This window comes from Platalea leucorodia (assembly GCF_965183815.1).
Source record: "Platalea leucorodia genome assembly, chromosome: 1".
Classification (NCBI taxonomy): Eukaryota; Metazoa; Chordata; class Aves; order Pelecaniformes; family Threskiornithidae; genus Platalea; species Platalea leucorodia.
In genome coordinates, this window is record NC_138823.1 from 68,398,407 (window position 1) to 68,426,122 (window position 27,716).

General features: G+C 37.0%; 1 protein-coding gene across 1 annotated transcript in view; it reads right to left on the reverse strand.

Moving 5' to 3' along the window:
• GABBR2 (gamma-aminobutyric acid type B receptor subunit 2) overlaps positions 1 to 27,716 on the reverse strand; it is a gene marked incomplete at both ends in the record, with an annotated part of 482,647 nt that overhangs the window by 236,553 nt on the left and 218,378 nt on the right. Inside the window, 4 exons of the mRNA XM_082312677.1 lie at positions 2,992 to 3,228; positions 4,338 to 4,529; positions 11,433 to 11,498; positions 18,846 to 18,947. Of these exons, the coding sequence (XP_082168803.1) occupies positions 2,992 to 3,228; positions 4,338 to 4,529; positions 11,433 to 11,498; positions 18,846 to 18,947 (597 nt within the window). The remainder of the gene's footprint in view (positions 1 to 2,991; positions 3,229 to 4,337; positions 4,530 to 11,432; positions 11,499 to 18,845; positions 18,948 to 27,716) is intronic.

The following is a 27,716-nucleotide window of genomic DNA, read 5'->3' on the forward strand; positions in this document are numbered from 1 at the left end:
TTTCCAATAGATTTCTGACAGCAGAATTAGAATAAGTAACATTGATGTACTGAGTTTCTGATGCACAAAAAGAGGATTAGTCCTGTCAAGTCTTTGGGCAATAGCCTAAACTGTTTTCTAAATGTTGTCTCCCAGAAAGAAAAAAAAAAAAAAGGGGGGGGGGGGGGGGGGGGAAGACCAGAAAACTGAAACAATGACATTCTGTGTAATCAGGAACTAGCACACTTCACTCCCAGCAAGCCTTTTCAAAATTGTTCAAAAATTCCACAAAAAACACCACTCAACACTGATTATATTTTTTGTGGTTTACTATAAATAATCCCAAAGAAAATGAAAATTGGGTAAAGGGATTTATTATTTATGACATGACATTGTTTCTGATATCATAGTCACAGAAAGCATAAAGAAAGATGCTTCTTCTTAATAGATTTTGCATTTTTAGATTCTTGTCTACATTTTCTTTCTACCTTCTCCTCTTACCTAATAATTAACAACATATTTTACTATATCATTGGATGAGTTTTTGAAGATTGATCAGATTTAGTCTTTCCTTTTCTTTTTTTTCCCAAAAACTCATTTTGTATTTGGCATAGATACTCTAGAAGAAATGAATGTCCTTTTCCTGTTCAGAATAAGTTTTTAAAAATAAATTGTAAAAATTTTATACTAGAATACTTTTTCTGGAAAACAAAAAAATTAAAATTAGATTTGGCATTCCAAGACCTAAAACTTACGTTCCAGTGGAAGTTTTAAACTAGGTCACAAATGACAGCAATTTATTAGACTGAAGAATAAAAAGTTTAAACATATTTCTGGTAAGAATCAATCTGTTCCTTCAACTTTCTGAACATTTCAATGCAAAACTTTTAATATCTGCTATAAAACTCTTCTTCACACTGTCTGGAAAAACTTGAGTGTTGTTTGTTCTGATTGTATCCTAAGAAAGTGTAATTGCTATAGATTTTCTTCTCTCTATATCTTCCTGCCTAAAATGTTTTTGTGAATGTCTTATAGGAACAAGAAGCATGATCCTTGCAAATACCAGATTTGGGCTGTGCATTGTCACGATGACTTGGTAGACCAATCTTAAAGAGAAATGTTTTACAAAGTGCCTCAGACAAGCACTAAATGCAGTGAATAATCATGCAGTAATTTCTTTGAAAACGATTATACCTGAGGGAATAAAGTAAGTAAACATGGCTGAATATTGTTGGTGAAACTTTGATTCATTCCCTCCCTATAGGGATGCAGTTCATATGTGAGGTTTTGCTGGTGTCTCTGAAACTAATTAAAAAAAGCCTTCTTTATCTTAGAGGTATTGCTGGGGTTTTTTTGGGGGGGGAGCAGAGAAGGGCAATTAAGCAGTGCTAATGAAATCTACCAATTTTACCATAATCAGCTGTCAAGACTAAACAGCAGGCAAAAAGGCTAAGATGGGGAAAGAAAAAAAAAAAAAAAGTAACTACACAGTAATATACAATTTCAGCCACACTGAGAGATACTGTACTTGGAATAACTCAGGACAGAGATGTCTGAGCCCCTGCAGAGTCTGGTTCATAGCTGCTACTGACTGAAAGTTTTATCAAAGATCCCGTCCTGCTATGGATGCAATGAGATACCCCATAACTGCACAATTCTTTTACTGAAAACTTCAGTCAAATTGAGTGTAAAAAGAAAGCAAAATTCATATTGTACAGGCAACTAGATTCTAGTATTGTCTTGCCATGTAATTGTTTTTGACTTACAAATCCTAAATTAGTTTCAATTGTACTGTGATATAAAACATAGGCTTCTTCAGCAATTAACAAGGACACCAAAAATTTGAGCCTGCACTCATTGTTGATGTCTATACGTAGGCATTTCCTCCTTGAACCAATTTGTAACATGTATGACAACTTTAGTTCTGTTACATCAACATGTTCTGAGGTTAACTGATATCCAAGACAATTTAAATTAACTTGGGGACAGAACCTGAAAAGCTACTGCACAGCGGCAGAAATGTTGCCAACCTTCTGCATGCTGTTGCTGCAAGGAGGTGCCTAAAAGCACTCCTTCCATGCACCACTGAAATACACATTTCTCCAACACTCTGATTTCCTTATCTAGCCATGTTGCAGCCCAACTACACTGCTTAATGAAGTGTGTTCCAGCAGGTTTCTCATTTGCTACTATCGGAAACCACGAAGACCATTCTCCCCGAAATGGAGTCTCCTCATCTCTCTTGGTGAAGGCGTATGGCTCTGCACACTCCTGAACACATGAACCATTAACTTCTGACTGATGTTGCCTCAAATACAATCAAGTAATTAAGAAGTTTTAGGGCCACACTCCTATTGCCCATTTTACTCTGCTAAAAACTAGAAGCAATGTCAATAAAAAAAACAATTACTATGAATTTGCAATGGTGCAATTCAAAACCAAACTATATGTGACCAGTTCTTCTTAAGTCATAGTCAACATGCTTTGTAATTGACTGTGAAAAAATACAAATTATAAATAAACTTAAATGGCAACAGAAGTATGTTGTAAGAATATTTAGGATGTACAGCACTGGAGTTGGAGACATTAGTGTTCTATAACCTATTATCAAAAATAAATGATGGAGGGAAATAGGAGGTATTTTCAGAACACATTCCAGCTACTCCTCAACTGCTAAAACAGTCACTTAAAAGGTTACTGCAGCTTGCAACACTTGTGGTTCCCTTGAGACCACTCTGAGTTGTTAATTCAGATTACATCCATGCTTAAAAATCTGATAACTGAGGAACTGTACAGTGTCATCACTTGGCATCAGAAGACAGGTAATGAGCCAGAGCCTTAAGGCAACAACATTAAATTTTAAGATAAAGCAGAACTATGGAAGCTCTGAAGATATAAGAAATACACAACTGTGTTTCTTTTTCAGGAGTATTTAAAATTTAATGCTTGCTTCAGCTACTGACTTAAAATCACAAGCCTCCTCCCCCCCACAAGTATCTGGTTGGGACTTACCGTTACTCCAAAGAAGTTGGTTTCATTCATAGCATCCAGAAAAATTTTGCCAAGCTTGTGATTTGTATAGTTAAAATCTTCAATTTTTTGGTGTTTGTTGGTAGCATTGAGATACTTCATTGCCCGCTGCAGAGTCTGGGCGATCACCCATATTCCATCATAGGCATAACCATGAAATTTGCTGGATTGTCCATCACCGCGCTTAGCGTTGTATTCCTTTTCATATTGCTGTGGAGTCTGTAGAGGAGAAAAACTCCAGGTTTACTTCAATATTTAACATATTACAGATCTGGGTCCAAATCTACACCTTGAACCACAGTCTCCAACTTGGAGACATGCATGACTAATACAGAAAAGACCACCAAAACAAACATTAAGGAAGATACATGTGCTGCCTAACTTACAAGACTGATGGTGAGACAGGGTGGGAGACCTAGGAGACAGAGAGACTGAAAAGCAGCAGTTCCACTTCTCTGTATGAAGGATAACTTGCTTCATTTTGCCTTTGTACAAAAGACTTCAGTTCAACCAAAGCTACCAGCATACAGGTGAGCCCTAATGCTAGAACAGAGAATAAGTCTGTATCCCTGCAAATTAGTGGTCTGAGTACACTGTATAGGATAATGCAAATCAAATAACTTTTATCTGAGCAACTATTTGCTTAATGTGAAATTATTTGAGTGGCAATTTGTCTGTTTTACAAGTTTGCTATGCTCTTTATGGTATGCTATCTTATGATGAGTTGCCTTTTTATACAGTTGCCTTTTGTGCTCACTCAGCAAGGCATGAAAGACAGATGAAAAAAGATGAAAAGTAGCAAAATCAGCACATTTATTCATTGGCCAGAGTTTGCATACATTTGTTCTGTGATAAAATGTTATGTATTTTATACCACATATTTACATGTTTAAAACAAGCCCCATCCCCTAGTTCTGAGAGGCACAAATCACCAATGAAATTAGCCTTTTGCAGGATTACGGTTAACCATAAATGTTTTCTGTTTCTGTGCTCAACTACTTAACTTGACATGATGCAGCATGTGATACTGCAGACTACAATTCAAGCTTTACTGTACATTTAACTGTAATGTTCATACAGGGGAACAGACGAGATTTGAGGCAAGGGACTTTACTGCTTCCTTGCCCTGTAGAGAATTGGAATTGATTTTTAAATATTTAAAAATTGAAAACTAGTGGAAAGATGAGAATAACTGTGAAGACTGCCAGCTCTCTTTGCAGAAGAACCCCTTAGAGCCCTTTAGCTTCACCTCCATCCTCTGTGCTTTGCTGTGTGAAGACACTGGTGAGACAATTGATTGTATAATAAAATGAAGGAAAAATACTAACCCTTCCTGATATGGTCTTTGTCTTTTTCGAGCTGAGAGGCTCAAAGTCCACTCCAATATAACCTTCCATGGCTGCAAGAAGATTTTTGCTGAGACATTGTGAGGAATTAATCCAGGATTCCCACCAAAGGTTTTCATACCACCCTGGAATAATCCACTGGTACTTGCTGCCATACATTTCTTCATCATAAGCCTACAAAGAAAGAAAAGTAGAAAAGCTAATAGACATTGTAATAGATGTATTGAACATAAAAGTATTTGTTTTCTGTTCATGTTTTTTCCATTATTAATTAAATTATGGCATAATTGAGGGATACACAAGTATTTTGAACAGTTTAGAATGATTATTTGCTAACAATGAAGACTCCTTTCTTGAAGATTCCTGTCTTTAAAATTCAGGTCATGAGAAGAGAATATGCTAAAACCTATTTTGCTTTCAATAGACCATTTATTCAAAAACAGAAAAATAAAATACTGAATTCTAAACCTAGGGAGATAAAGAGGAACACTGGCAGGAGGTAGAATATTTGCGTAAAAAATTCTCCGTAACACAACTATTACCTAAGTGGTAGGACCACCATGATACCATGTTTAAACTAAGTTATTATCATCCTATTATCATCCTAAAGACCACATAAAACAGGATAAGGTAAACCAAGAAAACTTGGATCCTTGGCACCATCAAATCACAATGTTGCAAATATGAATTTTGTGACTGTGTTAAAATGGAGACCACAGGGACATTAAGTAAGCAGTTTCTCCTGAGGAGTATGAATCAATAGTAAATTGATAAAGCAAGAAAATCTCAGTGACTTCTTTTTTCCAATAAGAAATTTCTTCAGGTGAAATTCCATATTGTCTGAATACTGAATACAGCCCAATGTACTCCAAGATACTGAGATGATGGTTATCTCCTTACAATGCATAGCAGATACATATAAAAGGAAACAGAAATACTTTATTAGTCAGGTGCATATGCTGTTGTGCTTAAAAGCTGATCTATTCACAATAGATATTCTATTCCATTTTGTGCAATAGTGTTCTAGGATAAAATTAGCAAATTTTATCTCAGATGTTTCTCTCACTGTCTTGTAACTAGGTATTTTTCTTTTGACATTTCAGTCAGACTCCATTTCGAAACAGCAGGTTTCATGCTTCTTTGGCTCCTAATATAAGCAATACTGGAGATACAAGACATACTTAAAAGATAAAAATTCCAATTTTTAGAACTACATGGTGCAACCTTAGAGTTCTTAACAGGAAAACTGCTACATCTTCACAGAAAATGTTACAGAAGGAGGAAATTATGAGAATGCAAACAGGACATATTAGTCATTCAGAACATAACTGTTTTGAAAAGTATCCCAAAGATCATACCAAAAGCCTATCAGAAAAACAGAGAGGAATAGCAAAAAAAACCCACAAAATAGGACAGCCTCCTAAATATGTTAATACGTAAATTAAAATCGAGCTTTAAATCTGTAAAGGCTACTATAATGGTGTCAACTTGGTTCATAAATGTATTGTGCACAAAGCAGATTTCTTTGGCCCCTGGTTGCAGGAGCTTTTGTTCAGCCAAAATCAAATTTCATGCGTTGTATCCAGTGCTGCTTGAAAGCGCTCCTGTCTGAAACCCAGTGTCTTGCATCTCATATCTTACTTATTCCACAATCCACATAAATTACTTGTCTTTCTCTCACTTATTAATTCTACCCTCCCAGAAACACATCTGCTTTTGCCCTCCTGCCCATCTCCACTCTTACAGCTATGGCTATACTGCATCCCAGGCCCACCTGCGAGGAAAACAGCAATCCCATCCTGCAACATCTTCTGATGTCTAAAAGAGTTTCCATTACACAATGAGGTCATTCAAGACCTTTCAGTGATAGTGTCTTTTATTTGGCAGTTTTCAAATCACTGAGGACACAAATTAACACAGAATAGTGCTTTTAGAGAAGGACAATGATCAGTAGCTTTCCTTGCTCTACACAGATTAAAGTATCAAATTGTGTGTTGCAAGAAAGTATTGGCTATGAACGATTCTGAAATTGGAGCTGTTGGAATTTTTGTTTGCACTTGAGCCTGTTTCCTGCGTAATATGTAACTGTCCTGGGACAAGGGCTGAAAATTAAAAGTTTCAAAATAGCCAGAAATTCCATCCTGAAAACAAGGGATCATTCCCAAGGTTGCACTGAAACTTTCACATTCCTGCAGGAATTTGGTTACAAGTCTAGATTTTGCTATAAGAAACCAAAACCCAAACACTTTAAGAGCTGGCAACTCTTCATTCGAGATCTGGTGGAATGGTAGAGTTTGAAGGGTAATCTGGGGAAGGTAAAAGAAGGAGGAACAAAATCAGCTCCTCCAAAGCTGAGCACCATGGCCATGCACTCACTTTTCTAGTGACACCACAGTTATTAGTGTTCAGGCTTTTCAGTGTTTGGGTTCCAGAAGACTTATTTCAAAATAATGCTTTCTGCCACCATTTCCTCCCTGTTGATTCTGCTAAATGGAGATTATTTTGATGCTTAAAAGATACATTTCCTTGAAATATCCGTATCTTTCTTGAACTGTTTGAATGCACACAGACCACTTCTTACAAGTTTTAGTTTCTGAGGTGAAGATTTGTTGGCACACAAGAGTAAGGCGAAGAAGGTTTACAAGTGCTTTGTACCATCAGAACAGCATAAAGTAGTCCTATGTCTTCCCTAATCTTTTTCGCGTGCCCTACCCAGGCTGCAAAGCCCTGAGCTGCTGTCAAGCAGCCAGGAAACTGTCCTGGACATTTTCCGCCCTTATGAGACTGATTTTTTTTTTTTTTTAAACCTTTCATTCTTGTTTGAATCCGTAAAGAGATGCTTATTTACAACAAAGAAATTTCCGTAAGAGATCTTTCTACGTGTAGTAAACAATTACTAGCAGTTTGTTCAAAAGAGCCTGCAAACCCTTACTACCATTGAACATCCATCATGTTTCCAACATGACAGCATGGACACATCCTATATCCCACCCCTACAAGAATGCCTGTAGACTTCTGAATTGCAATGAACCTCCATCTGTTTCTCATTAAAAATCAATAATGCCTTTAATTCCAAAACAGAGACTCAGAAGTAAAACTCTATCAGCTCAAGGAGAATAGTGTCCCATCCTTTTGTGTCAACCCTGCTGATTAAACCCAGCTTTAGTTATTATTAAATGTTTACTAAAAGAGACACCTAAAGCTCATGCAGTTACCTATGCGTAATAGTAATTTTCTTTGTCTTCATAATTGTATCAGCTAGGCATCAGTCTTGATGTGTGCATGGCTATAGTGCATTATCTCTATGGTTTAAAGATAATATGCTGGAAAAAAAATCCCATTAACAATTTTTTTAAAAATAAAATTTTCTGCAGAACTGAAGTTTTCATTGGGAAGGTGCAATTTCATATTAATCCAATTTCAAATGAAAAAAAGATTATGTCTGTCCAACATAGTTGACCATTTTGATTGTTGAAGTGTTAAGTTTTGAGCAAAATACCCTAATTTCTATTCCATGAAAAATACCACATTTATCCCAGTGAGGTGAAAGCAACATCAGAAACCTAAGATTTCCCATAGAATTAAAACTGTTAACTGCTTTTGACATTAGTGTTAAATGAATAGCTAAGATTATTTAAAACACCATAGGAAACACTTGCTAACATTCACTCTGGTTTGAGTTAGTCCTGTCATGTTTTTAAAGTTTGCCACTAAATTAGACTATTTATCTTTAAGTGCTCTGCATCTTTGTGTGTGTGTGTGTTTTCAGGAGGGAGGGACAGGAAATAGCCAGGCAAAATGACAATGAGCATATGTGCTGGTTTTGGCTGGAATAGAGTTAATTTTCTTCTTAGTAGCTAGTATGGGGCTACGTTTTCGATTTGTGCTGAAAATAGTGTTGATAACACAGAGGTGTTTTCTTTATTGCTGATTGGTGCTTACACAGAGTCAAGGCCTTTTCTTCAAGAGTTAATTTTCTTCCTAATGGCTGGTACAGTGCTGTGTTTTGGATTTAGGATGAGAATAATGTTGATAACACACTGATGTTTTAGTTGTTGCTAAGTAGTGCTTACACTAAGTCAAGGACTTTTCAGCTTCCCATGCTCTGCCAGCGAGGAAGTGCACAAGAAGCTGGGGGGGACAGAGCCAGGACAGCTGACCCAAACTGGCCAAAGGGCTATTCCATACCGTATGACCTCATGCTTGGTATTTAAACTGGGGGCAGCGATCACTGCTTGGGGACAGGCTGGGCATCAGTCAGCGGGTGGTGAGCGATTGCACTGTGCATCACTTGTTTTGTATATTCTTTTATCATTATTTTTTTTTCTTCCTCTGCTGTCCTATTAAACTGTCTTCATCTCAGCCATGGGTTTTACTTTATTTTTCCGATTCTCTCACCCATCCCACCACAGGGGCAGGGGAAGGTGAGCGAGCAGCTGTGTGGTGTTTAGTTGTCGACTGGGCTTCAACCTCAACAGCTCTCTCACCCCACCCCACCAGCAAGTAGGCTGGGGGTGCACAAGAAGTTGAGAGGGGACACAGCCAGGACAGCTGACCCAGACTGGCCAAAGGGCTATTGCATACCATATGACAACATGCTCAGCATATAAACCTGGGGGAAGTAGAAGGAAGGGGGGGAGATGTTCAGAGTGATGGCGTTTTGTCTTCCCAAGTAACCGTTACGCGTGATGGAGCCCTGCTTTCCTGGAGATGGCTGAACACACCTGCCTGCCCATGGGAAGTAGTGAATGAATTCCTTGTTTTGCTTTGCTTGCATGTGTGGCTTTTGCTTTACCTGTTAAACTGTCTTTATCTCAACCCAAGATTTTTCTCACTTTTACCCTTCTGATTCTCTCCCCCATCCCACCAGGGGGCATGAGCGAGCAGCTGTGGGGTGCTTAGTTGCCAGCTGGGGTTAAACCACGACAGCATATAAGCTCCAATGGATGTCCTGAGGAAACCTCACAGCATATGATTGTTGAATCCAGACAGAAAACTGAGGCAGACTTTAAAGATTTTCCCACCTACATAAATCATTAGCAAATAATATTCAGATTATAACCACAATCAGAAAAAAAAAATCTTGCACTAGTACAATAGCACCTTCCTTTAACAAACCCAAAGCCTTTCTCTGGCTGGCATCAGCCACCTGCAAAATATAAGAGAATCACAAGCGAAACCTGTCTGAAGATACACCTGGGGAAGGGGGTTAAAAAACTTGACATATCTAAATTATTGTGCTCTTAGACACATAGTTGTAGGAGTGCATGAGTCAAAAATATATTTTATGCCTAATAACAAGCTTACTGACATATTGTAGTGCATTAATATATAAATGACCTACTTTGAACTGCCCTCTCCTGCATTCAGTCTCCTGCTGCATCTCTCATATAAATACATTTATACAAGCCTAAATACATGATCTCTCAGATTTCTCCAGGCTCCAGAAAAATCCACCTTATTATTTTTGACACTAATGTACTTTAGAAGCAGCCATCGCTCTTTAAACTGCTCTGAGTTATGCACGCTTCCCATGTTCATACCAAACCGTTGCTGCAGAAAGCTGCGCTGGGCGTTTGTGTGAAAGTGACGTCCTCCACCTGAAATCCTTCAGGCCAGAGCAGTGCAGACAAGAGGACACCCTGCCCCTCCAAGGACTTCTAGGATTTCTTCAGTGGCCTCACAGGCACACAAACTTGGAAAAGAATTGTAGAGAAAGGCAACTAGATACTAAGGGAAGTGGCATAAGCGAGGCCAATCTCTTGTCTAACGTTGGGCTGGAAGACAGTTCTGACTGGGACCCCTCAGGTGGGGAAAGGTAACCCAACCGCAAGAGATCTGAGAAGGAGCTGGGAGACAGAAGGACCATTCTTTCTTCCAGGAATGGAAAAATGGGAGATTATCTCTGTCAATCCAATTTAAATGCCAGAAAACAAAAAGATCCATATACAAAGACCAATCAAAGATGAGAAGAATGAAAAAGAAAATAATGCTTTCCATTTCCTTTTGGATGCAAACAGATTTTGTTCCTTCCAAATATATTCTACAATCTCCTTTCCAAATTTTGCCAGCAACTGGAACAGCTGCTGAGTAAGAGCCAATATGTGGCTGAGGCACATGTAGCACTCGGATTTTAAATTTGTGCTTTTCCTTTCTTTGCTTGGATAGGTAACTTTGTCTCTCTAGACAAACACAAAAAAACACCCTCTGAAATTCAGATGCTATCATTATTGCTTTTCCATTATATTTATTGTGTTCTTGGCTCATACAGGATTAATCTGGTTATTTAGACTAAGAATTCAATACAATACAAAATTTAGGCCTCTAAAATCTGCCTGTTTGGGATTTTTTTTTTTTTTTTTTTTTTTTGAGCAGGTACAAATAAAGATCACATTTTAGTCCTGCAACTTTCAATGACAATCACACTGCATATTTGCAGCACATTCACACACACAAACAAACAAATGGTGAGGATAGGGAATTTTATGTATGTTGGATTTACTACATTTCTTTTAATTCAAAAAACTATTTTGTACAAACTAGAAATTGTTTTCATATAAAACATGTAAAAGAAAAGTGAATGACAACTGTACAATTAGCAACATTTTGAGTAGCAGAAATTATTAGGGTTGCTGATTTAGCATGTACAGGAACTGCTTGAATTTCTTATTCTTTCAAAGCAAAACACACAAAACCACACACATGCAGACATTACCACCAGAACACAACTCTTGGACAAGATTGAAATCTTGCAGTTCTCTGTATCTGCTGCTACGTATACAAACGTTTCCTTGGATCTGACATGAAGAGAAATGCTCAAGCTCAATTGGCATTTAATTCCACTACAGGAAAGCAATAAGAAGAAGCTAACCATGCAGTCCATGCCTAAATTCCACTGAACTCAAGTACAAAGCATTTTATTGAAACAGAAATGGAGCTAAGCATGTGTAATCTCTCTTGATGATATAAACCTTGACAGAGCTGAACTCCATGAAGAAATCTTTATGCTCAAATGTATTTTTTATTCAAATGTAATGCATTCCTTATTCTGATATGCAATTAAATATATTTACTTACACAGCAGAAAACTTTCACAGCCATTTCCTCATCAAACTGGCCAAGGATTATCCGAACATCATTACCCTGCAGATCGAATAAAATACGTGGCAGTTAAATACAGTCACAGCCTTCCCAGAGACCACTTCAGCTGGCCATTCAAATCATGTAGAGAGTTAGCACAGATTACAGCTGCAGACAGGAAAATTAATTCAGAATTATTCAATTTTCTGTAAGTTCAAGAATTTGAAATACTACAAGAGAGAGCAGCTGAGGTGTTTGAAGAAAATGATTAAGCAATAACACTAATGAGAATAGAAGTGTAATGTTTATCTTGTCAAATATTACTATTTAATAACACTAAAGTATCAAATATTCTTTTGATCTCTTGCAATATTTCTTTTAAAATTTTGCATACTAAAACCAGCTGAAAATATATGCTTTTCACTGTTTACATGAACAAATGCTGTAAAGTTGAGAGATTGGAGATTTGTGAGATAAAATGCCTTGATATTGTGCCCGCTTTAGTAATTTTTAAAGGTTTTATTCATACAACATCTCCTCTACAGTCACTATAACACATTGTCAATCCCTCCTCTCCTCCTCCCTCCCACCTCCACACATTAAAAAAAAATCATCACACTTTAAGAATCTATGACTGAAGTCAAAAGAGATCATTTTACTTTCATACTTATAAACATATTAAGAAAATATTCCTAAATTCAGGAGCATATGCAGGAAAATATTTCTTCAGGAACTGGGCTAGCTATTCTCCCATGTGAAAAATTGCTGCTAACATCTATAAAACACAGAACAGATAGCTTTTTATGACTTAATATTACCTTTTATTTCCCACAAAAGCTGAGTTCTCAGCAAAAGCCTGAGCAAATCTAATTTTTCATTTCTATTATAAAACACTTGGTTAGAATTACTAATAGCTCTTTCCCTCTCCAAGGAAAAAAGAAACAGATGATTCAGTGTGAATTTCAGTGGTGAAAAACATTTCAGTTTTAATTAAATCAATTTATCAAAGATTTTCAGTTTAGATAATCTCAATGTTTATTTCCTGTTCGTTAGAAAATATTATGATGGACAGTGCAAAAAGATACTAGAATGCTTCTGCGATTAAATGCATGAAATTAATATCACTCTTAGCATGGTTAAAGTTGGAAAGAATGTAATACGCTTTGCTCGTTCTAAACCTGTGCATTTCAGCAAGCTTGCTTCTCTTTATTTTTATGTTTAGCCACAGATTGATAAAGTAATGTAAATCTTATTGAAGAGGATAAAATTCTTTTTAAACAAATCTAGCAAGGTCACATGAAAATAAACAAATGAATTACACAAATTACAGCAATAGTATTACAGTTTTTGTAAGGACAATAAATAGATTGAGGAATTATGCAGAAAAAAATTCCCTCATCTATTACTTCTATTTTTCACATTTTAAAAATAATTTTTGTCACTCTTGGAACTCCGACTGAATCGCTTGACCTCTCTGAACATAAAAATACAGATTTAATATTTGATAAAAGAGTAGCAAAGTTTCTTAAAAAAAATGACACAGCACTCAATTATTAAACTTAAAATTGAATAAATTCCTTTTCATTTTATAACATGATGAGAACCAATTTTAAAAAAAAAAAAACCAGAACATGTGCAGCCTCATAGTTTTAGAGCACCAGAGACTGTAGGCGGGGTGTAGAGAGTAACTCTATAGTTCATGTGCAGCAATGCTGCCCACTGGCTATGCGACAACCTTCAAATGGAAGGTGTAGTGCCTGTGGTATGTGGTACCATGCCTTAAGACGTGACTTCCACCTGATTATCCCATAAACCAGAGTACATTTCCCATGGTGACTATTTTTTTACTGTAAAGCACTACAAGAACTGTATAGTTCATCCTACTTTTTTCCTCAGAAATATCCTATCCTATTTCAATAACCTTACTGTCTGCAAGGATTGTCTTATACTAATATCATTGTGCAATTAGTTTGGCAATAGCACTGAGACCTGAATATTGTACTTTCAGACACATGAATATGTGGGTCTACAATTCCTTTTTTTCTACAGGCATGCAAGAAAACAAGCACTCAAGAAACTCATCTTGAAAACATTTTTCACACAAGGCATAGCAGAGCACCCATTCTAATATTGGCAGTCAATCCTATTTTCAGACATACTCTGCTCTTGTTCAGGCACCCAAGCAAATGAGTGTATTTGCTGATTTGTCCAGCTGTCAGCAGATCCCAGTTCTGAACATCTGACCATCTCAATATTGACTAAGGATTTCAGGGAAGATAGATTTTCTGTCAGGCAGGAATCTCCACTTCCAGCATGAGCTGAGCTTCCAACGCCAGAGCAGGAAATCTGAGAAGTGTGAGAACCACATCCAAATCAAATTCTGGAGAATCCTTGATGCTCAGTTTCACTTGGGCTTCACGGCCCAAGTTCAAAGATCAGCTACGGCTCTAGAACTTGACAGTTCCTGATGTTCTGTCATCCTTGGAATGTGTGATCGAGCCAAGACGCAATACCCAACTGTTCTTTTTCCTAAATTAATGAGTTTCTATACACATAAATTACTGTTTTTGAAGCACTCAGCACAGTAAGGAGGACATTAGCACGTCTGTGTTCACTAAAAGATTTGGATGGTATCCAACAACTGACTGAAGAAGATCAGAAGAAATGTTCTATTACGATCTATTAAAGAATAAGTCATGAGTCCTCCATTTAAAGCATTATGCCATTGAAGACTACAGCGCAAAAAAGTTGAATTCTGTTTTTTTTCCAAAGACTTAAAAGTTATAACCTGAATAATGTTCTTTTCCATGTCTTCTTATGTGCAATATACTAAGAAAAAGAAGGTTTCTTGGACAGAAATATGAATCCCCAGTTCTCCCCCCCGTTTGTCCAGATGTTAACCCTTTGAGGGGTAGAGAAAATCACAATCCACATATGCTCAGTAATGTCCAGAGATGGATCCAAGCAGATAATGCTGAGAGTCAGTAAAGTGACTGGAGGTAGGATTCAGTGAGAGAAAAAAGGACACGTGGGAAGGAGAGACAGACCCAATAAGGAATGTGGGTAATGAGTACTTACACTTTTTAGGGCAAGATGGAGCAAATAGCTGGGGAAGTAGCAGTAGGCTTCAGACCAGTATTGAATAAGGAGCTTGGGAGGGAGAATTAGGACTTTTCAAAAGTATGGAAAATAGGAAGCCTGACAAATAATTACTGTTAGGACAACAGCAATCTCAGGAAGCAAGCCCAGAAGAAAATGGAACAATAATCTAGGCAAAGGTACTCAGAGGCAGATGAGAAATCAGAGAACCAGAACATAGCATTGGGTAAGCAAGGAACTTCAGACTGGGATGAAGATCCAGAATGAGACAGGGATGTTGCTGGGTTAACTAGAGAGTATGGGATTACAGGGTCAAGCTGACAGTGAATATATCACTGAATATCTTTTTCTTTGTCCAGCTTCATAAAGTTACATCATGAAGAACATTATATATAGTTCTAGTTGGTTAGTCATGTATGGGGAATCATAACAGATTCCTCCTGTTTATAACCATGCAGATATCAATACCATGCTGTGAGATGCAGTGTCTGGGGCTTTATGGCTTGCAGTTAAAGAGTGGAAAATTTAGTATGCAGTCATGTAACCAAAGAATTGTATGGTAGAACACATGTAGAAGGAATTAATTTAGGAAAGTCTGTACAATAGCTTTTCCTCTTCCATGCATAACATTTTTCCTCTGTGCAATGACACACTCCTCAGTAAGCCCATTTCCCTCCAACTCTGTTTTTTGCATCCCCCTCCACATTTTTCCCGAATTTGTTCCTGAAGAATTGCATTTAAGATGGTAAATAAGCCTAGATCCATTTGATGCCAGGCTTGGGTCTGCTGGCTCTGTCCTGTATTAAAGACACTGAAGTTTCAAATTCATGCAACTGGACATAGCTCAAATCCCTTGCAGAGATTTTATCTGGATAGATAGTGAAGTCTGCAATGAAGTTTATCAGAACAGAGTTCATTGCAGCGCTCGTGGGTCAGGGTATGTGTCCACATTATAGTCTCATGCAAAGAGATACAGCAGAAACTTACTGGGACATAAAACTTTGCCCCCTTCAGTCACACTGTTAACTGACTATCAACCAGTGTGATTTCCTGGCAAGGATATACTATTCCTTTACATCAACCCTCATGGGACTGATGCAAGTTAACATGGTGTAACTCTCTTGTAGGGATCAAAGAAGTCACCCACTGGATCCCAGCAAGTGTCAAGTACTCTTTCTTTCTCACAGAGTTGTAAATTGCTTGCATGGAGCTAAAGCATATTCGACAGAAGAGTTTTTAATTCATGGAACTAGGCAGGTGATCTATGAGATGATTAAAAATATCCCAGGGGGAAAGCAACTCCCAAAACTGCACTTACATAAAAAGACCAATGTTTAGACCATTTGCCAGATGGTGAGCTGTCATATTTACTCTTCTCAGAGATTAGAGTAGCAATATCAGCATTTAAACTTTGCCCCTCAGTAAGCAATACATATGTTCCCATATGGACTAAAGTTCAAACAAGAAAATGAAGAACAGTTACATTTCATTTACCCACAGTTGTGGTGGAGTCTCCATAAAAACATGTTTTATAAATGAAGACTATAGCACAGCCTCAAAAATGCATGACTGTCTTGCTCCCTTCGTTCTTTCTTATAGGTGAGGATATTATTCATCCACTAAATATAAAGTGCCTTTGGTACTACTGGCAGCTGAGTAGTATAAACCCTGAAGACAGTAAGGATCAAGACATCTAAGATGCTCCACTGAGGGATGAAGAACAACTTGTCTCCTCCACTGGCATTTCTGATAGCTTCAGATATGAGGCACTCTTTAGCCTTTTCAGTTTGAGTGATGCACATTATGCTGGAATAGGCAGCTATTTTTTTTTTTCAGCCTGCAGAGCTTCCCTTCTGTGATCAGATTTTAATCTGTCTCATTTCTAATGAATAACACCACAATGTTGTATTACACAGCTTTCCAGAGAAGGATTGCTACAATATCTCATCTGCCAGGAAAAGTCAATGTCTTGGCAGGCTCTTTATGAAATATCTAAATTGAACAGCTCAGATACTCTGTCATATTCTCTATCACGTATCTGACAGTCAAGATGTTATCAATAAACCTACTCAAAGCCGCGTAACTTTGTCAATAGAGGTATCCACATGTTCTGCCTTCTAAATGCCTGGATGTCCGCTTGGAGAACTACAGATGAACTATAGATGAGCCTCTAACCTCTACAGAATCACTGATGGTGAAGGTGAACTAGAGGATGTCAGCCTCCACCATCATAACATGCTGGCAAAACTTGCTGATGTCTGTGTTAGTGTGCATGTCACTCACTTAGATTGAGGCCACATCCAAACCCATTCCTGGCCCAAAATTTTAAAATGTAATTTAACTTGACTGTTAGAACAAGAGATTGTGTTCAGTCAGTATCCAAAACACCTATTGTATTTGGGAAATCAGTTGGAAATGGTTTCATTGAACTGGAATTTATATATTGCAATTTTTTTGTCCTACGTGCAAGATACAAGAAAGTTGGAAGCAGAAGTGTTATTGCTCATACAATTTGCCTGTGAATGCTTAGAATTTTTAAACATTTAAGTTGATGTACAAATGCATATCCTCCAACATCCCTTTCTCTGAACACAAAACTGAGTTTTAAAGATATCCCTCAGCCTAGATTTACTTTCCAACTGTGATTCAAAGGGGCTGGAGCCAATGTAGTAAAAGTTAAGGTGTTGCTGGGAAAAATATAGAACATATATTTCTGCAAATCATTCCAGATATTTCTATTTTGTATTGCATAATCATTACTTTCATTAATTTAAACTGTGTTTAAAGGAAAAGGAAAAGTATTTTATGTTTTATTTTCATCACAAGTACAGTATGCAGATACCAGTTTACCTATATTAGGTTTACATTTTGAAGAAAGGAATGAACATTTTCAGAATTGGATAGCTCAGTTGTGCCTGACGTGTATACCTAAGGACAAGTAACCCTATATTCCTGTCAAGAATAAGTGATTGTCTAAATAATTACTTATTTATTGTTGTAGTAATTTGCTTTGAAGAAGAACTCAAGAGTTAACTTTAATATATTGTTTGATAGAGTCTTCTGGTCTTCCCTATAAAACAAACAGCGTGTTGTTGACGTACAGGAAGGCTAGAATCTCATTGCTGCTTCTAACCTTCAGCCTAAATATACATGCTTATATGCATTTTTTCTTGTTATTACATCATCCATTGGTTTAAATAGCTCTGACTTCAGAATTGTTAGTTTTCTGATGCCAGGGGTTAAAGACCTTGTCAAAAACGTGGACTTCACTGACAACGCATACAGGAGTCTTTTCAACCCCAGATAGGAAATGTAAACTGGCTTAGACTGGACAGACACAAATGGCTTCCTATAAACGTAATCTTTACCTATTTATACTTTAGACATTCAGGCTTGCATCTCTAGACTGTGGGAATACTAAAGCACACTTAGTTTACTGTGCTTCAGACCTTTTCCAGTTAGCTTCAGTAGTGGCCTAGTCTTATACAGGTCAATATACTTGCTTTAATTTTAGTTTTTTAATACCATTCAGTTTATTAGGGTTTTTGAAACCTGTTTTACACGTATTTAAGTACTTGCAGGATTGTGACTTTGATTGTCTCTCATACGTATTTGATGCCAGCAATGATTTGATCTTCACCATTTAGAAGCGGTTGCTCTTCCTGTTCAATCATTTTTTCATGTTCATATGCCATTTAAGATTCATGTCTCCTGTTTCTAGTTTATTGTTGGTTGCACTGCACAGTAATGCTAAAATATAGTTTTAATTTTATGAGATGCCAGGAACCTAATAAATCAGTATAATAAGAGAAGGACAGTAAATTATTCTGCTATCAAATTTATTTTTCCTTTTTTTTTTTTCCTGTGATTCATATGAAATAATGCAGATGATTATAAGCAGAGAATTCAATCTAAAATGCGTAATGAAGCTAATGGAAAGATGCTCAATGCTTTTGCTACATGATAATTTACCTTAAAAGGGTTCTGGTTCCAAACCTCAAGAGCTTTCACACATATATCACTAAGACTGGTGTGTTAGGTGCAAATATTAAGCCAGCAACAACTTGCTTTACTTTGTGTCCTTATCAGGAGCTATAAAAACATTTACTATATGCATGGACATTCATTGACTGAAGCAGGACTAGGCCCTCAAAATGCCATTTGTTAACCTTACTATGCAACGGAATGTAGTAGTATATCATTCTTAGGTAAATTTTGTTTTATTAGCCTTCTTCGTGGGAAAAAAAAATTAATTCAAATGCCACGACATAATCATTACTTTCTCTTTATTCCTCAAACAGCAGCACATACCTTAAGCTTCTTTACACTTGTGCAAGGATCATTGAGGAAACTCTCAGTATCTGAAATTTCGATGTCTTCACCATACAGGACGCGAGTCAGATCATTCCTCACCTGTCAGAAGTTGAGAAAAAGGCAAACTAGTGAACTGAGACTCAACGAGGAAGAAGCAGATGGACTGTATTTATCATTATAATGACAAGCAACGATCTCAACAATAATATATGCACCCACATTTTTTTTTCCATTTTGCCTTAAATGTGATCAAGACACTATTCTTTTACCACCATAATCTATCAACAGGTGTACTACAGAAAGAGCTTTACTATGTGTGACAAAAAGTTCACAGCAGGCTCCCATTTTGCGTCACAGGGATGGACAATTCTTGTGTATTTCCAGTGCTGTTAAGAGCAAAACTTTCTTGTATCCAAAGTGATGTTTGAGACTGTATAAAGGGAAAAGACTCATCAATGAAACTCTTACATATTCTCAGTGCTGAGGGCTGATTGGAAACCACTGTCAGTTGGTCCTAGCATGAATCAGCAGAGCTTAGCTTACATCAGTTAGGGACTGGTAAAGCTTAATGAACTCCTCTGTGCCCTCCCCCTTTCTTAGAGCATGCATCTCACTGCATGGGGCAGCGAGTGGTACGGTTTGCTTAAAGGTGACACAAGCAACCATCTCTCAACAGATTTTCTCACCTGTTTTTTTTTTATACTGGCAAGCCTGTCCTCTTTGAGCTGCCTAATAGCACAAAGAAGCCAGATAAATAGCACAAGGCAATCTGGTTTACAGATTTAAAGTTTGTTTCCATATAACTACTTCAGATTTTCTGTCTTAATCACTGCTGGTTTTCCTCCAGCCACATGACTGCAAAAACAGAGTTTCACATTACTATTCCTAACAGATAAGCAAAAATAATTTTAGCTGGAGATAACATGGTTACAGACTGAAATGAAGAGAGTGGCACTTGATTTTTAATTTAATAAAATTGTGATCACATCCATTGCACTGATTGTTTTTTTTATTTGTTTGTTATGTCAGAAACAGGAGAAGCAAATCACAGTGTAAAACAGATATCTTACATGCAAACAGAGAAAATACAATACATGGAAGAGAAATATATGTGATATTAAACAGGAAAATTTAGAAGTGTATAAATTATATGCAGATACTTCCCAGTGACCCTCTCTATGTGTCGTTGGAATTACGCATTTTAAATCTCTCTCCTAACTCTCCTTTTCCTTGACCTCCTTCGAGAGAGAAGCACAGTCCATTCAAAACAATCTGAAAATATTTGATATGCAGTGACATGGTCAAGTAAAGAAGAGGAAGTGGTGTCTGTCCTTCAGGAGTGGGAACTTCTTCATTTGAATTGGAATAACCATAAAATTTATATAATGAGAAGACATTTTATCCGTGCAAAAATAAGACCCAGCTATTGCTGAATTTCCTGGGCTGAAAGTCTGTCACACACATGCCTAAGTAAAAGCAAGGGGATACACTGAAAGGTCACAGGTGAGACTTCTGAGTTCTGCTGGCAGCTTTGCTTTCAAGACAAACTCATCTCTTCAGTAATCCTTCAGCCTTTCCTTAGTATATGTTTGTATCCTCCCAATCTATGCATGTTAGTGGTTCTGCCAGGTGTATTTCATGCTTTTATGTTTACCATGCAACTAATTTATTTTTTTCAGTATGCTGCTTAACTGTTAGATAGCAACACAGTTTCTGGTAAAAAAAGAGGAACGTTAGAACTCTTTTTGTGCTTTTGAAAATTTCTTCATGACAAAGCAGCATAATCTGGTTTCTGCAATGTAGAAATTGCATTAATTGATCCTCAAACGGCATTCCACCTTTTTGCTGTTCCTTTTAAGTTAGTTTTGCTAAGTTTCTTGGTCGACCAATGAAGTATTTCCTGAAGATCATGACTACACTGGCTGCCTTAATTACTTCTTTCATGGCCTCTGCTTCATCTTATTCCTTTTAGCCATGCTTTAAAATTACTAAGACATATTTTTACATTATAACCTTTTACAATGATTAAAACAAGTGGTCACATAGGTAATATTTTTATTAAAAATTATTTTATTTTACAGAAGCAACAGTCAGAATGGTCAGTCCACCAAGATTTGAGTTATATCTTTTGTCCTTTTGTGATGTTATAACCAGTTTTTAAGTGCATTCCGTGAAAATTTATTCACTGACAAAGAATGATCAGTAGTAACTCCTTTTTCTGCTAGTATACTAGTAAAATGAATTTGATATGATTGATATTTTAGCTCCAGCAATGCCATTAACTGCTCCTTACAGGTCTTTCTCGATACAAATTAAAATTGCTTTTCTGAAACAAACCATCAGTGATAACAAAAGAAAATAGACTTCTCTTGATCATAGTTTTTCTAATGTCCAAAATCCTTCTACCTAGTATAAAAGTTCACTAAAACTATCATATGTTGTTTAGAAAAAGTAAAATTTTCCTTGACTAACAGAAATGTACTTTCCAAAGGCATACAACTTGTCATATGCTTCTACACCATACTCTCCTACCTTCTTCTGTAAAACAAGAAATTTTTTAGTTGCAGGTTTGCTTTTCTGATATTTTCTTGATTTTTCTCTGGAGCCATTTCTGGTAATTCTTTTAATCTCAGGGACACTAGATTAACATTATTCAGCTGCTCTGAGTCGAAAACAGCTAATTCACCAAATAGAGTTTAGTAAAATTAGACCACTATTAACATGAGAAAAAAGATAAAAAATACACATTAAATATTATTAAAATAGACTAACACTGATAGGTAGGCTTCAGTGGAAGGCACAAGGCTGACATTTTATTATACTTCAGACTGTCTACCGACTTGCTGTGACTCCTTTCCTTCAGAACTTGTTCATGAACTTCGTAGTTGAGGTATTCAGTTGCATATTATTTTTTTACTGAGTAACACTTATTTAAATTCAGCCACTGAGAAATTTCTTTGACATGCCCCTGCCCCATCTGCTAGAAATCCACTACTCTGTGGCTTTCAGAGCTCAGAGACTTTTCTTTGAACTACTGATTAACCTCCCAAAAGAGACACCTTATTAGATTTGTTGCCAGAGAAATTGGAAACCTTTTCTCTTCACTGCCAGAATCAGATATTGGATGCTTTTCAGATGCATCTGCTGTGGAGATTTTGCCAAAAGAAAGGTGTTTCTTTCCCATTATCACAACAAGATATTAGGAGCTTTATAAGAATTTACAAGGTTTATATTGTTTTTCTAGAAGACGTAATGGGTTTTTTCCCCTTTTAATGCTGTGACCACTAGTCTGAGAAATCTCATCTTGTGCCTGGTCTGAGAGGTATTTCCACTACATTTTCCAGTCTTTGATTCCTATTTCTATATACTTTTTTGTCACCATCGTCAGGTTCTCTTCTTTCTTTCTAAATATTCTAAATATCTCACAGAATTGAAACTTGTGTTTTTCTTCCTACAGAAGTTCTTCATTTCTTTCAAATAAATTTAACTACAAAATCTTCTAATTTGTATTCGGGTCGAACGCCAGAATTCACAAAGCCTCACCTCCAGTCCTAGAGCTGCCAATTCCTGAAGCAAATGTTGCAATTTTGGATTAAATTTGTGAAACTCAGAATACAAAATGCTGCATGTTTTGTTTTAGCAGATGCTTGCAGTCCTGGAAAGTGTATCACCAGCAGTACAAGCAGTTTTAGAGCTCAGCAGTAATTGTTTCATTCCACCAATTCTGAGCAAAGAAAACTGTAAAATACTATAGTTCTGTTTTCTGTGTAGAATAGGATAATTTCAACTGGAGGAAACTGCTGTAGAAAGTTGTAAAAAAACTGCATTAAGCTCTGGTGGGGATCTGCAGTTCCTAAGTAAATCTTGCACTGACTTACAATACAGAAGTAGTGCAATTCCATGTGGTTTTATTCCCTTGCTAACAATTTAATGAAGGTCGTAGCTCTATGTCTGTTTATATTAAATTTTACGCATTTTAAAGACACCAATATTTCATTTTCCCAAAACAGGGATTACCAGACCTGATCATCAATAAACCTGGAAGGTTTCACAAACCACTGCTTAGAGACCCTAGTCCTTTACTCACAGGAAAAAAAGAGTGCTTTTACACTGCTCTGCGTACAAGGCTGGATGAAATCAGTATTTCATCATATTACATATTTAATAGATTTATGTGTGGTCAACTTCAAAAATTACTGGGGTGCAAATATGTTTACCCAGCAGCAAGCTCCAAAAATGAAGGGTTTATATCATGTGTGAGGGACGCATTTGCAGGAAGAAAAGAATGGCCTTTGTGCTTGAGGCAACGGACAGGACGCAAGAGAACTGTCTTTTATCCCTCATTCTGTCAGAGCTGCTCTGTGATACAGCTCATATGACCTAAATAAGATTTTAAAGTTTGCTACCAAGTCTGGCTGTATCTTTTTTCTGCAAAGTGGATGGCAGCAATACTTGCCTACCTCATAGCTGTTGTATCAAATTCAGTGATGTTTGAGAGGCAAACAACAAAGTCCCTGACCCTGCACCTGTGAAGGAAGAAATACAGGGGTTTTGAGGAGCCAAGAACTTGCATTGCCAAGGAAGAAATGAATTTCTTTAATCTCCAGCAAACTGAGAGAGTAGACAGAATGACTAAATGGGCTGTAAAAAAAAAAAAAATTAGTCTAGACTGGACCAAATTACAACACTCTTGTGGTCTGTATCAGGAAGGATGGATTTAGGTTTAAGGAAAAGAAGCGAATGTTGGGGAGTGGCACGGGCCAGCTGCTCCCTAAGGGAGGGGGACACAAGTGCAGTAACACAGCCCCCGGACCAGGGACCTCACCAGCCAGCACCCCAGTGAGGGGAGCTGGACAGGGTCGGGTACAACAGCCAGTGTCAGCTATGAGGCTAGACCTCCAGGCAAGTTCACAGCAATAAGGCAGGTCCAGGATAAAGCTGGGAAGTCCATCCAGGAGTCAGGGACAGGACTGGGTCTGGTGAGAATAACCGGGGTAAGACACAGTCCAGTGGTTGCTGGGCAGGTCCGTACTGACAAGACAGGTCTGAGGACAAGCCAGGAAATGGATCCAAACCAACAGGGAGCATGCCAGCCGTGGCTGCGATGGAGAGAGAGAGACCAGCACTCCCACAGCATCACTGGGGCAGGGACTGATGGCACCAGGCTGAGCTGAAACGGGGTCCTGGGTTGTGGGCAGGGGGAAAGGGGTAAGCCTCGGGAGGCCAGTAAGGGTCAGAAAGGGCTTTTGGTGCTCTCAGGGCCCTGACACTGACTTCCAGTTGTTGGCATGTTTTTTACTTCCTATATGATCTGCGTATGATGATTCTCTGCGTATAATATATGAGATCCCCTACCTCACAAGGATACAGAAGTTGCACACATAGTGATTTTTAGGTGAACAGATATTGCTCACTTCAGTGGGATTATTAGTGCAAGCACCTGCTTACCAATAGTAAATAGTTAGCATCCATTTGACCACAGTATTTCATTTTTATCAAGCCAATTTTATCCCTTTTTTCCTAGGAAAATAGTAAAGGCAATATTCCTGATGAATTGTCAATCTAATGATGATAGTTTGGATTCAGGAGTCTCCACTGATTAACGGTCCAAACTATGTTTCAGATTATACATTTAAAGGCACAGTTCACTCATTTAATCCTAACTCTGCCAGTTACAAAGTAAACTTAATGATTTTTAGATTAATCTACTTTGCTTTTAACAGATATTTCCTATGACCTTTTGGTTCACTAAAGCTGCGTGTAAGTACTGCAAGCTAAATCCTTGTTGTTCAGGGCAGTCTAATCCTACCAGATGTTGATCACAAGAGACTCCTAATGAATGAGAACTGGTCAGACCAGATGGATTATACAATACAGTCAGATTTTTTACTAAGATTTCCTGCTGCCGAGATTTATACTGTGTACTTTAAAATGTTGTACTGCAGGAGTTTCAGTACAGAGATGTAAACATATGTGTACAAAACAAATGCACGAATTACAGAAAAAAATATTTCCTCATTGCATGGACAAAATGTAAATTGTGAGTAATTGCAAAGGACAGATTACAATTTCTGGGATTAGTAAAGACAGAGAGATCTCACCATATACAAGCATTACAAGCAAACATAATTATCCCTATTTTCATTCCAATGAAACAAACACATTACTCACATTTAGAGGCTTAGAAGTACTAAGTGAATCTTACTTTCAAGAAATACTGTATCTAGAGAAGAGACATTGTGCAATACTAAATACTGATGCTTGTCAATGCCCTTAGATATAGAAGAAAATCGAGATATACTTTCATTGATATACACATCATTTGGGATTACAAAAATGAAAGACGAAGTAGAACCTTATTTTGAGCAGAAAGACAGCAAAAAACAAACGATAAAGCATAGATAAACCAAAAGGAAACAGTTAAGTATTATTTTAGGTATTAGGAAAGAGTCCCACTTACAGGAAAATTAAAAAACTAAATATATCTTATTGCGTAAAGGAAAAAAAAATGCAATGCATTGGATTTCCTTTTTTCTTCAATAGAAAACAGATGTTTTTTAAAAAATCACGTACTGTATGTGGTTTTCAGGGTGAGAGGAAGGGAAGAAGGAACCCTGGAATACTGGGCTTTTACTTGGGAAGACTCTCAGTACGGGCTTTCAAAAAAAAAAAAAGACTTTTTTCATTGAAGTAGGACTCTAGCACATGGATCTAACCTGGGAACAAATGCAATCAATATAACTCTTGCCTGCAAGAAGTGCCTGAGTGTTTCAGACTGAGTGTTTTGGACTAGAGTAATAATAATAATAATAACAACAATAATAGAACAAAAATAGGACATTGTATTGTTTATTTTTTTACATATATAATTACATCTTCCGGTTAAAAAGTGCTAATTTTACTCCTTTCCGCCTGAAGCATCAACATAGTAAATATGACTTCACATAAAACCTACGTATGCATGACTACAACACAGATCATACCTAGTCATATATAAACCTTCATAAAGTCACATATAAAATGCTCTAATTTCCCTCCAATTTTTCTAATGTAGAAAAATGTCCTTCTCATGTTTTTTGGTCTCAGAAGCTAAACGTAATCATGAACTCTGATGTTAAACGTAACAGTTGTGGATTAAAAGAAGTAATAGGAATTTAGGGTTATTGTGGTAGGGTGGATGTTTATTAGGGTGACTTACAAACAGTTTGAGTTAGAAGGTGATTTCTCTGCAACAAAAAGATAAAATCAATCCATCTTATCAAGAGGTGGATCATTTGCTATTCGAAGATGCCAGCATATTACAGCGAAATAAAAATTTAGCTAGGAAAAAGAAACAGGGATTTGCATTATGGCAAAGTATGAACAGATTATGTTCCACTTAATCTACAAACATGTTAAGGACCTGCACAATAGGTTCAGCAGGACTTTGAGCAGTCCGAAGAAACACTCTCTTCAATAAAACTGGATGCTAAGACAAGTAAGCACACAGCTCAGTAGCAGAGCAGGGAGGGAAAAAGCATGGTACATTCCTTATAGGAAAAAATGCATAATACATGGCAAAGCCAGCAAGGATCCCAAAGATAGTAGGCAAGGATTGAAAGTTAATGATACATGCTATAAGAAATACCAGCAGTTCCCATGAAGATTTCAGGGGCACTGATGAACAAAACTGAAGAAGAAAATATACATAAAATATACTTCTGGTTCCTTCAGTGTGAGATACCCTCTACAAAAATAAAGGCAATGTGGTTCTGGTGGCTTCCAGTTAAATAGGACAACCACTTTTCTACAAGTTTATCATCAGACTTGACTCTTAGTGATAGCAGAACAAAAGCAAAGAGTCTGGAAGTTGTAATATTATACAACAGTAATTTGCATGCCAGGTATTATGAAAGTCAATAGGGGCCATATTGAGAATAGATTATTTAATAATTTGTAAACTAATGCCAGAAGCACAAGTAATTGAGCAAGAAATTAGAAATGCTTGTTTATGAAAGCAAGTGAATGTAATAGGACTACTGAAAGTTGGTGCAAGCATTCAAGTAGCTAGGAGTGCTGAAATACTGAACACTTTATCTTGGAAGGAATGTAGAGGCAGACAAATAAAGGCACTCTATATTATTTTGTGTGGAGTGTAATTAGAACATACAATGCAAAATATAGAATATATCTGGATCTTCTTCTGACAAATAAAATTTCACAAGCTTTAGAGTATGTAGACAAAAAAAATGCTTAGAGAAATAAAAAATCTTTTAAAAACTACTTAGAATACATAGAAAATCTGCTTTACATTGGTGAATTTGGTCTAGATTAGGAAATAAGAACAGAGCATGATGGAAAGTCTCATGCTATCCCAGAAAAAAGAATAAAGCACAGCTTAGAAAACTATCATGAATTTCTTTTGAAGCCCACACTACTACACCACCCTCAAAACCACTTCTGTAGTAGTTTTCATGTAGCAAATAGACTGATTACTGAACCAAAAATTAGGGACTCAGCATCTAATTACATTATTACAGGTGGACAACATATAGTACTCATCAGCAATTCTTACATACACACACATTTCAAACACATTTATTACTCAGAAAGGGCCCATTTACTAAAACAATTCTGAACAAAATTCATTGAGAGGGATAATTCAAACAAAGCAACATGAACAATAATTAAATATTGTTTAAGAAAATGTTATCAGTGCCAAAAGAGCTATGATTTATAATTACAGAAGGAAGCGTCTTTATGTAAAATCCTCCTTGATTAAGCAGAATGAAAGCAACAGTAACATTTACACATTTACAGTCTCTCCATCCGTGATGGATGAAATATTTTTTATTCCAACACTAACTAGGAAAGGTCTTACACAGATAT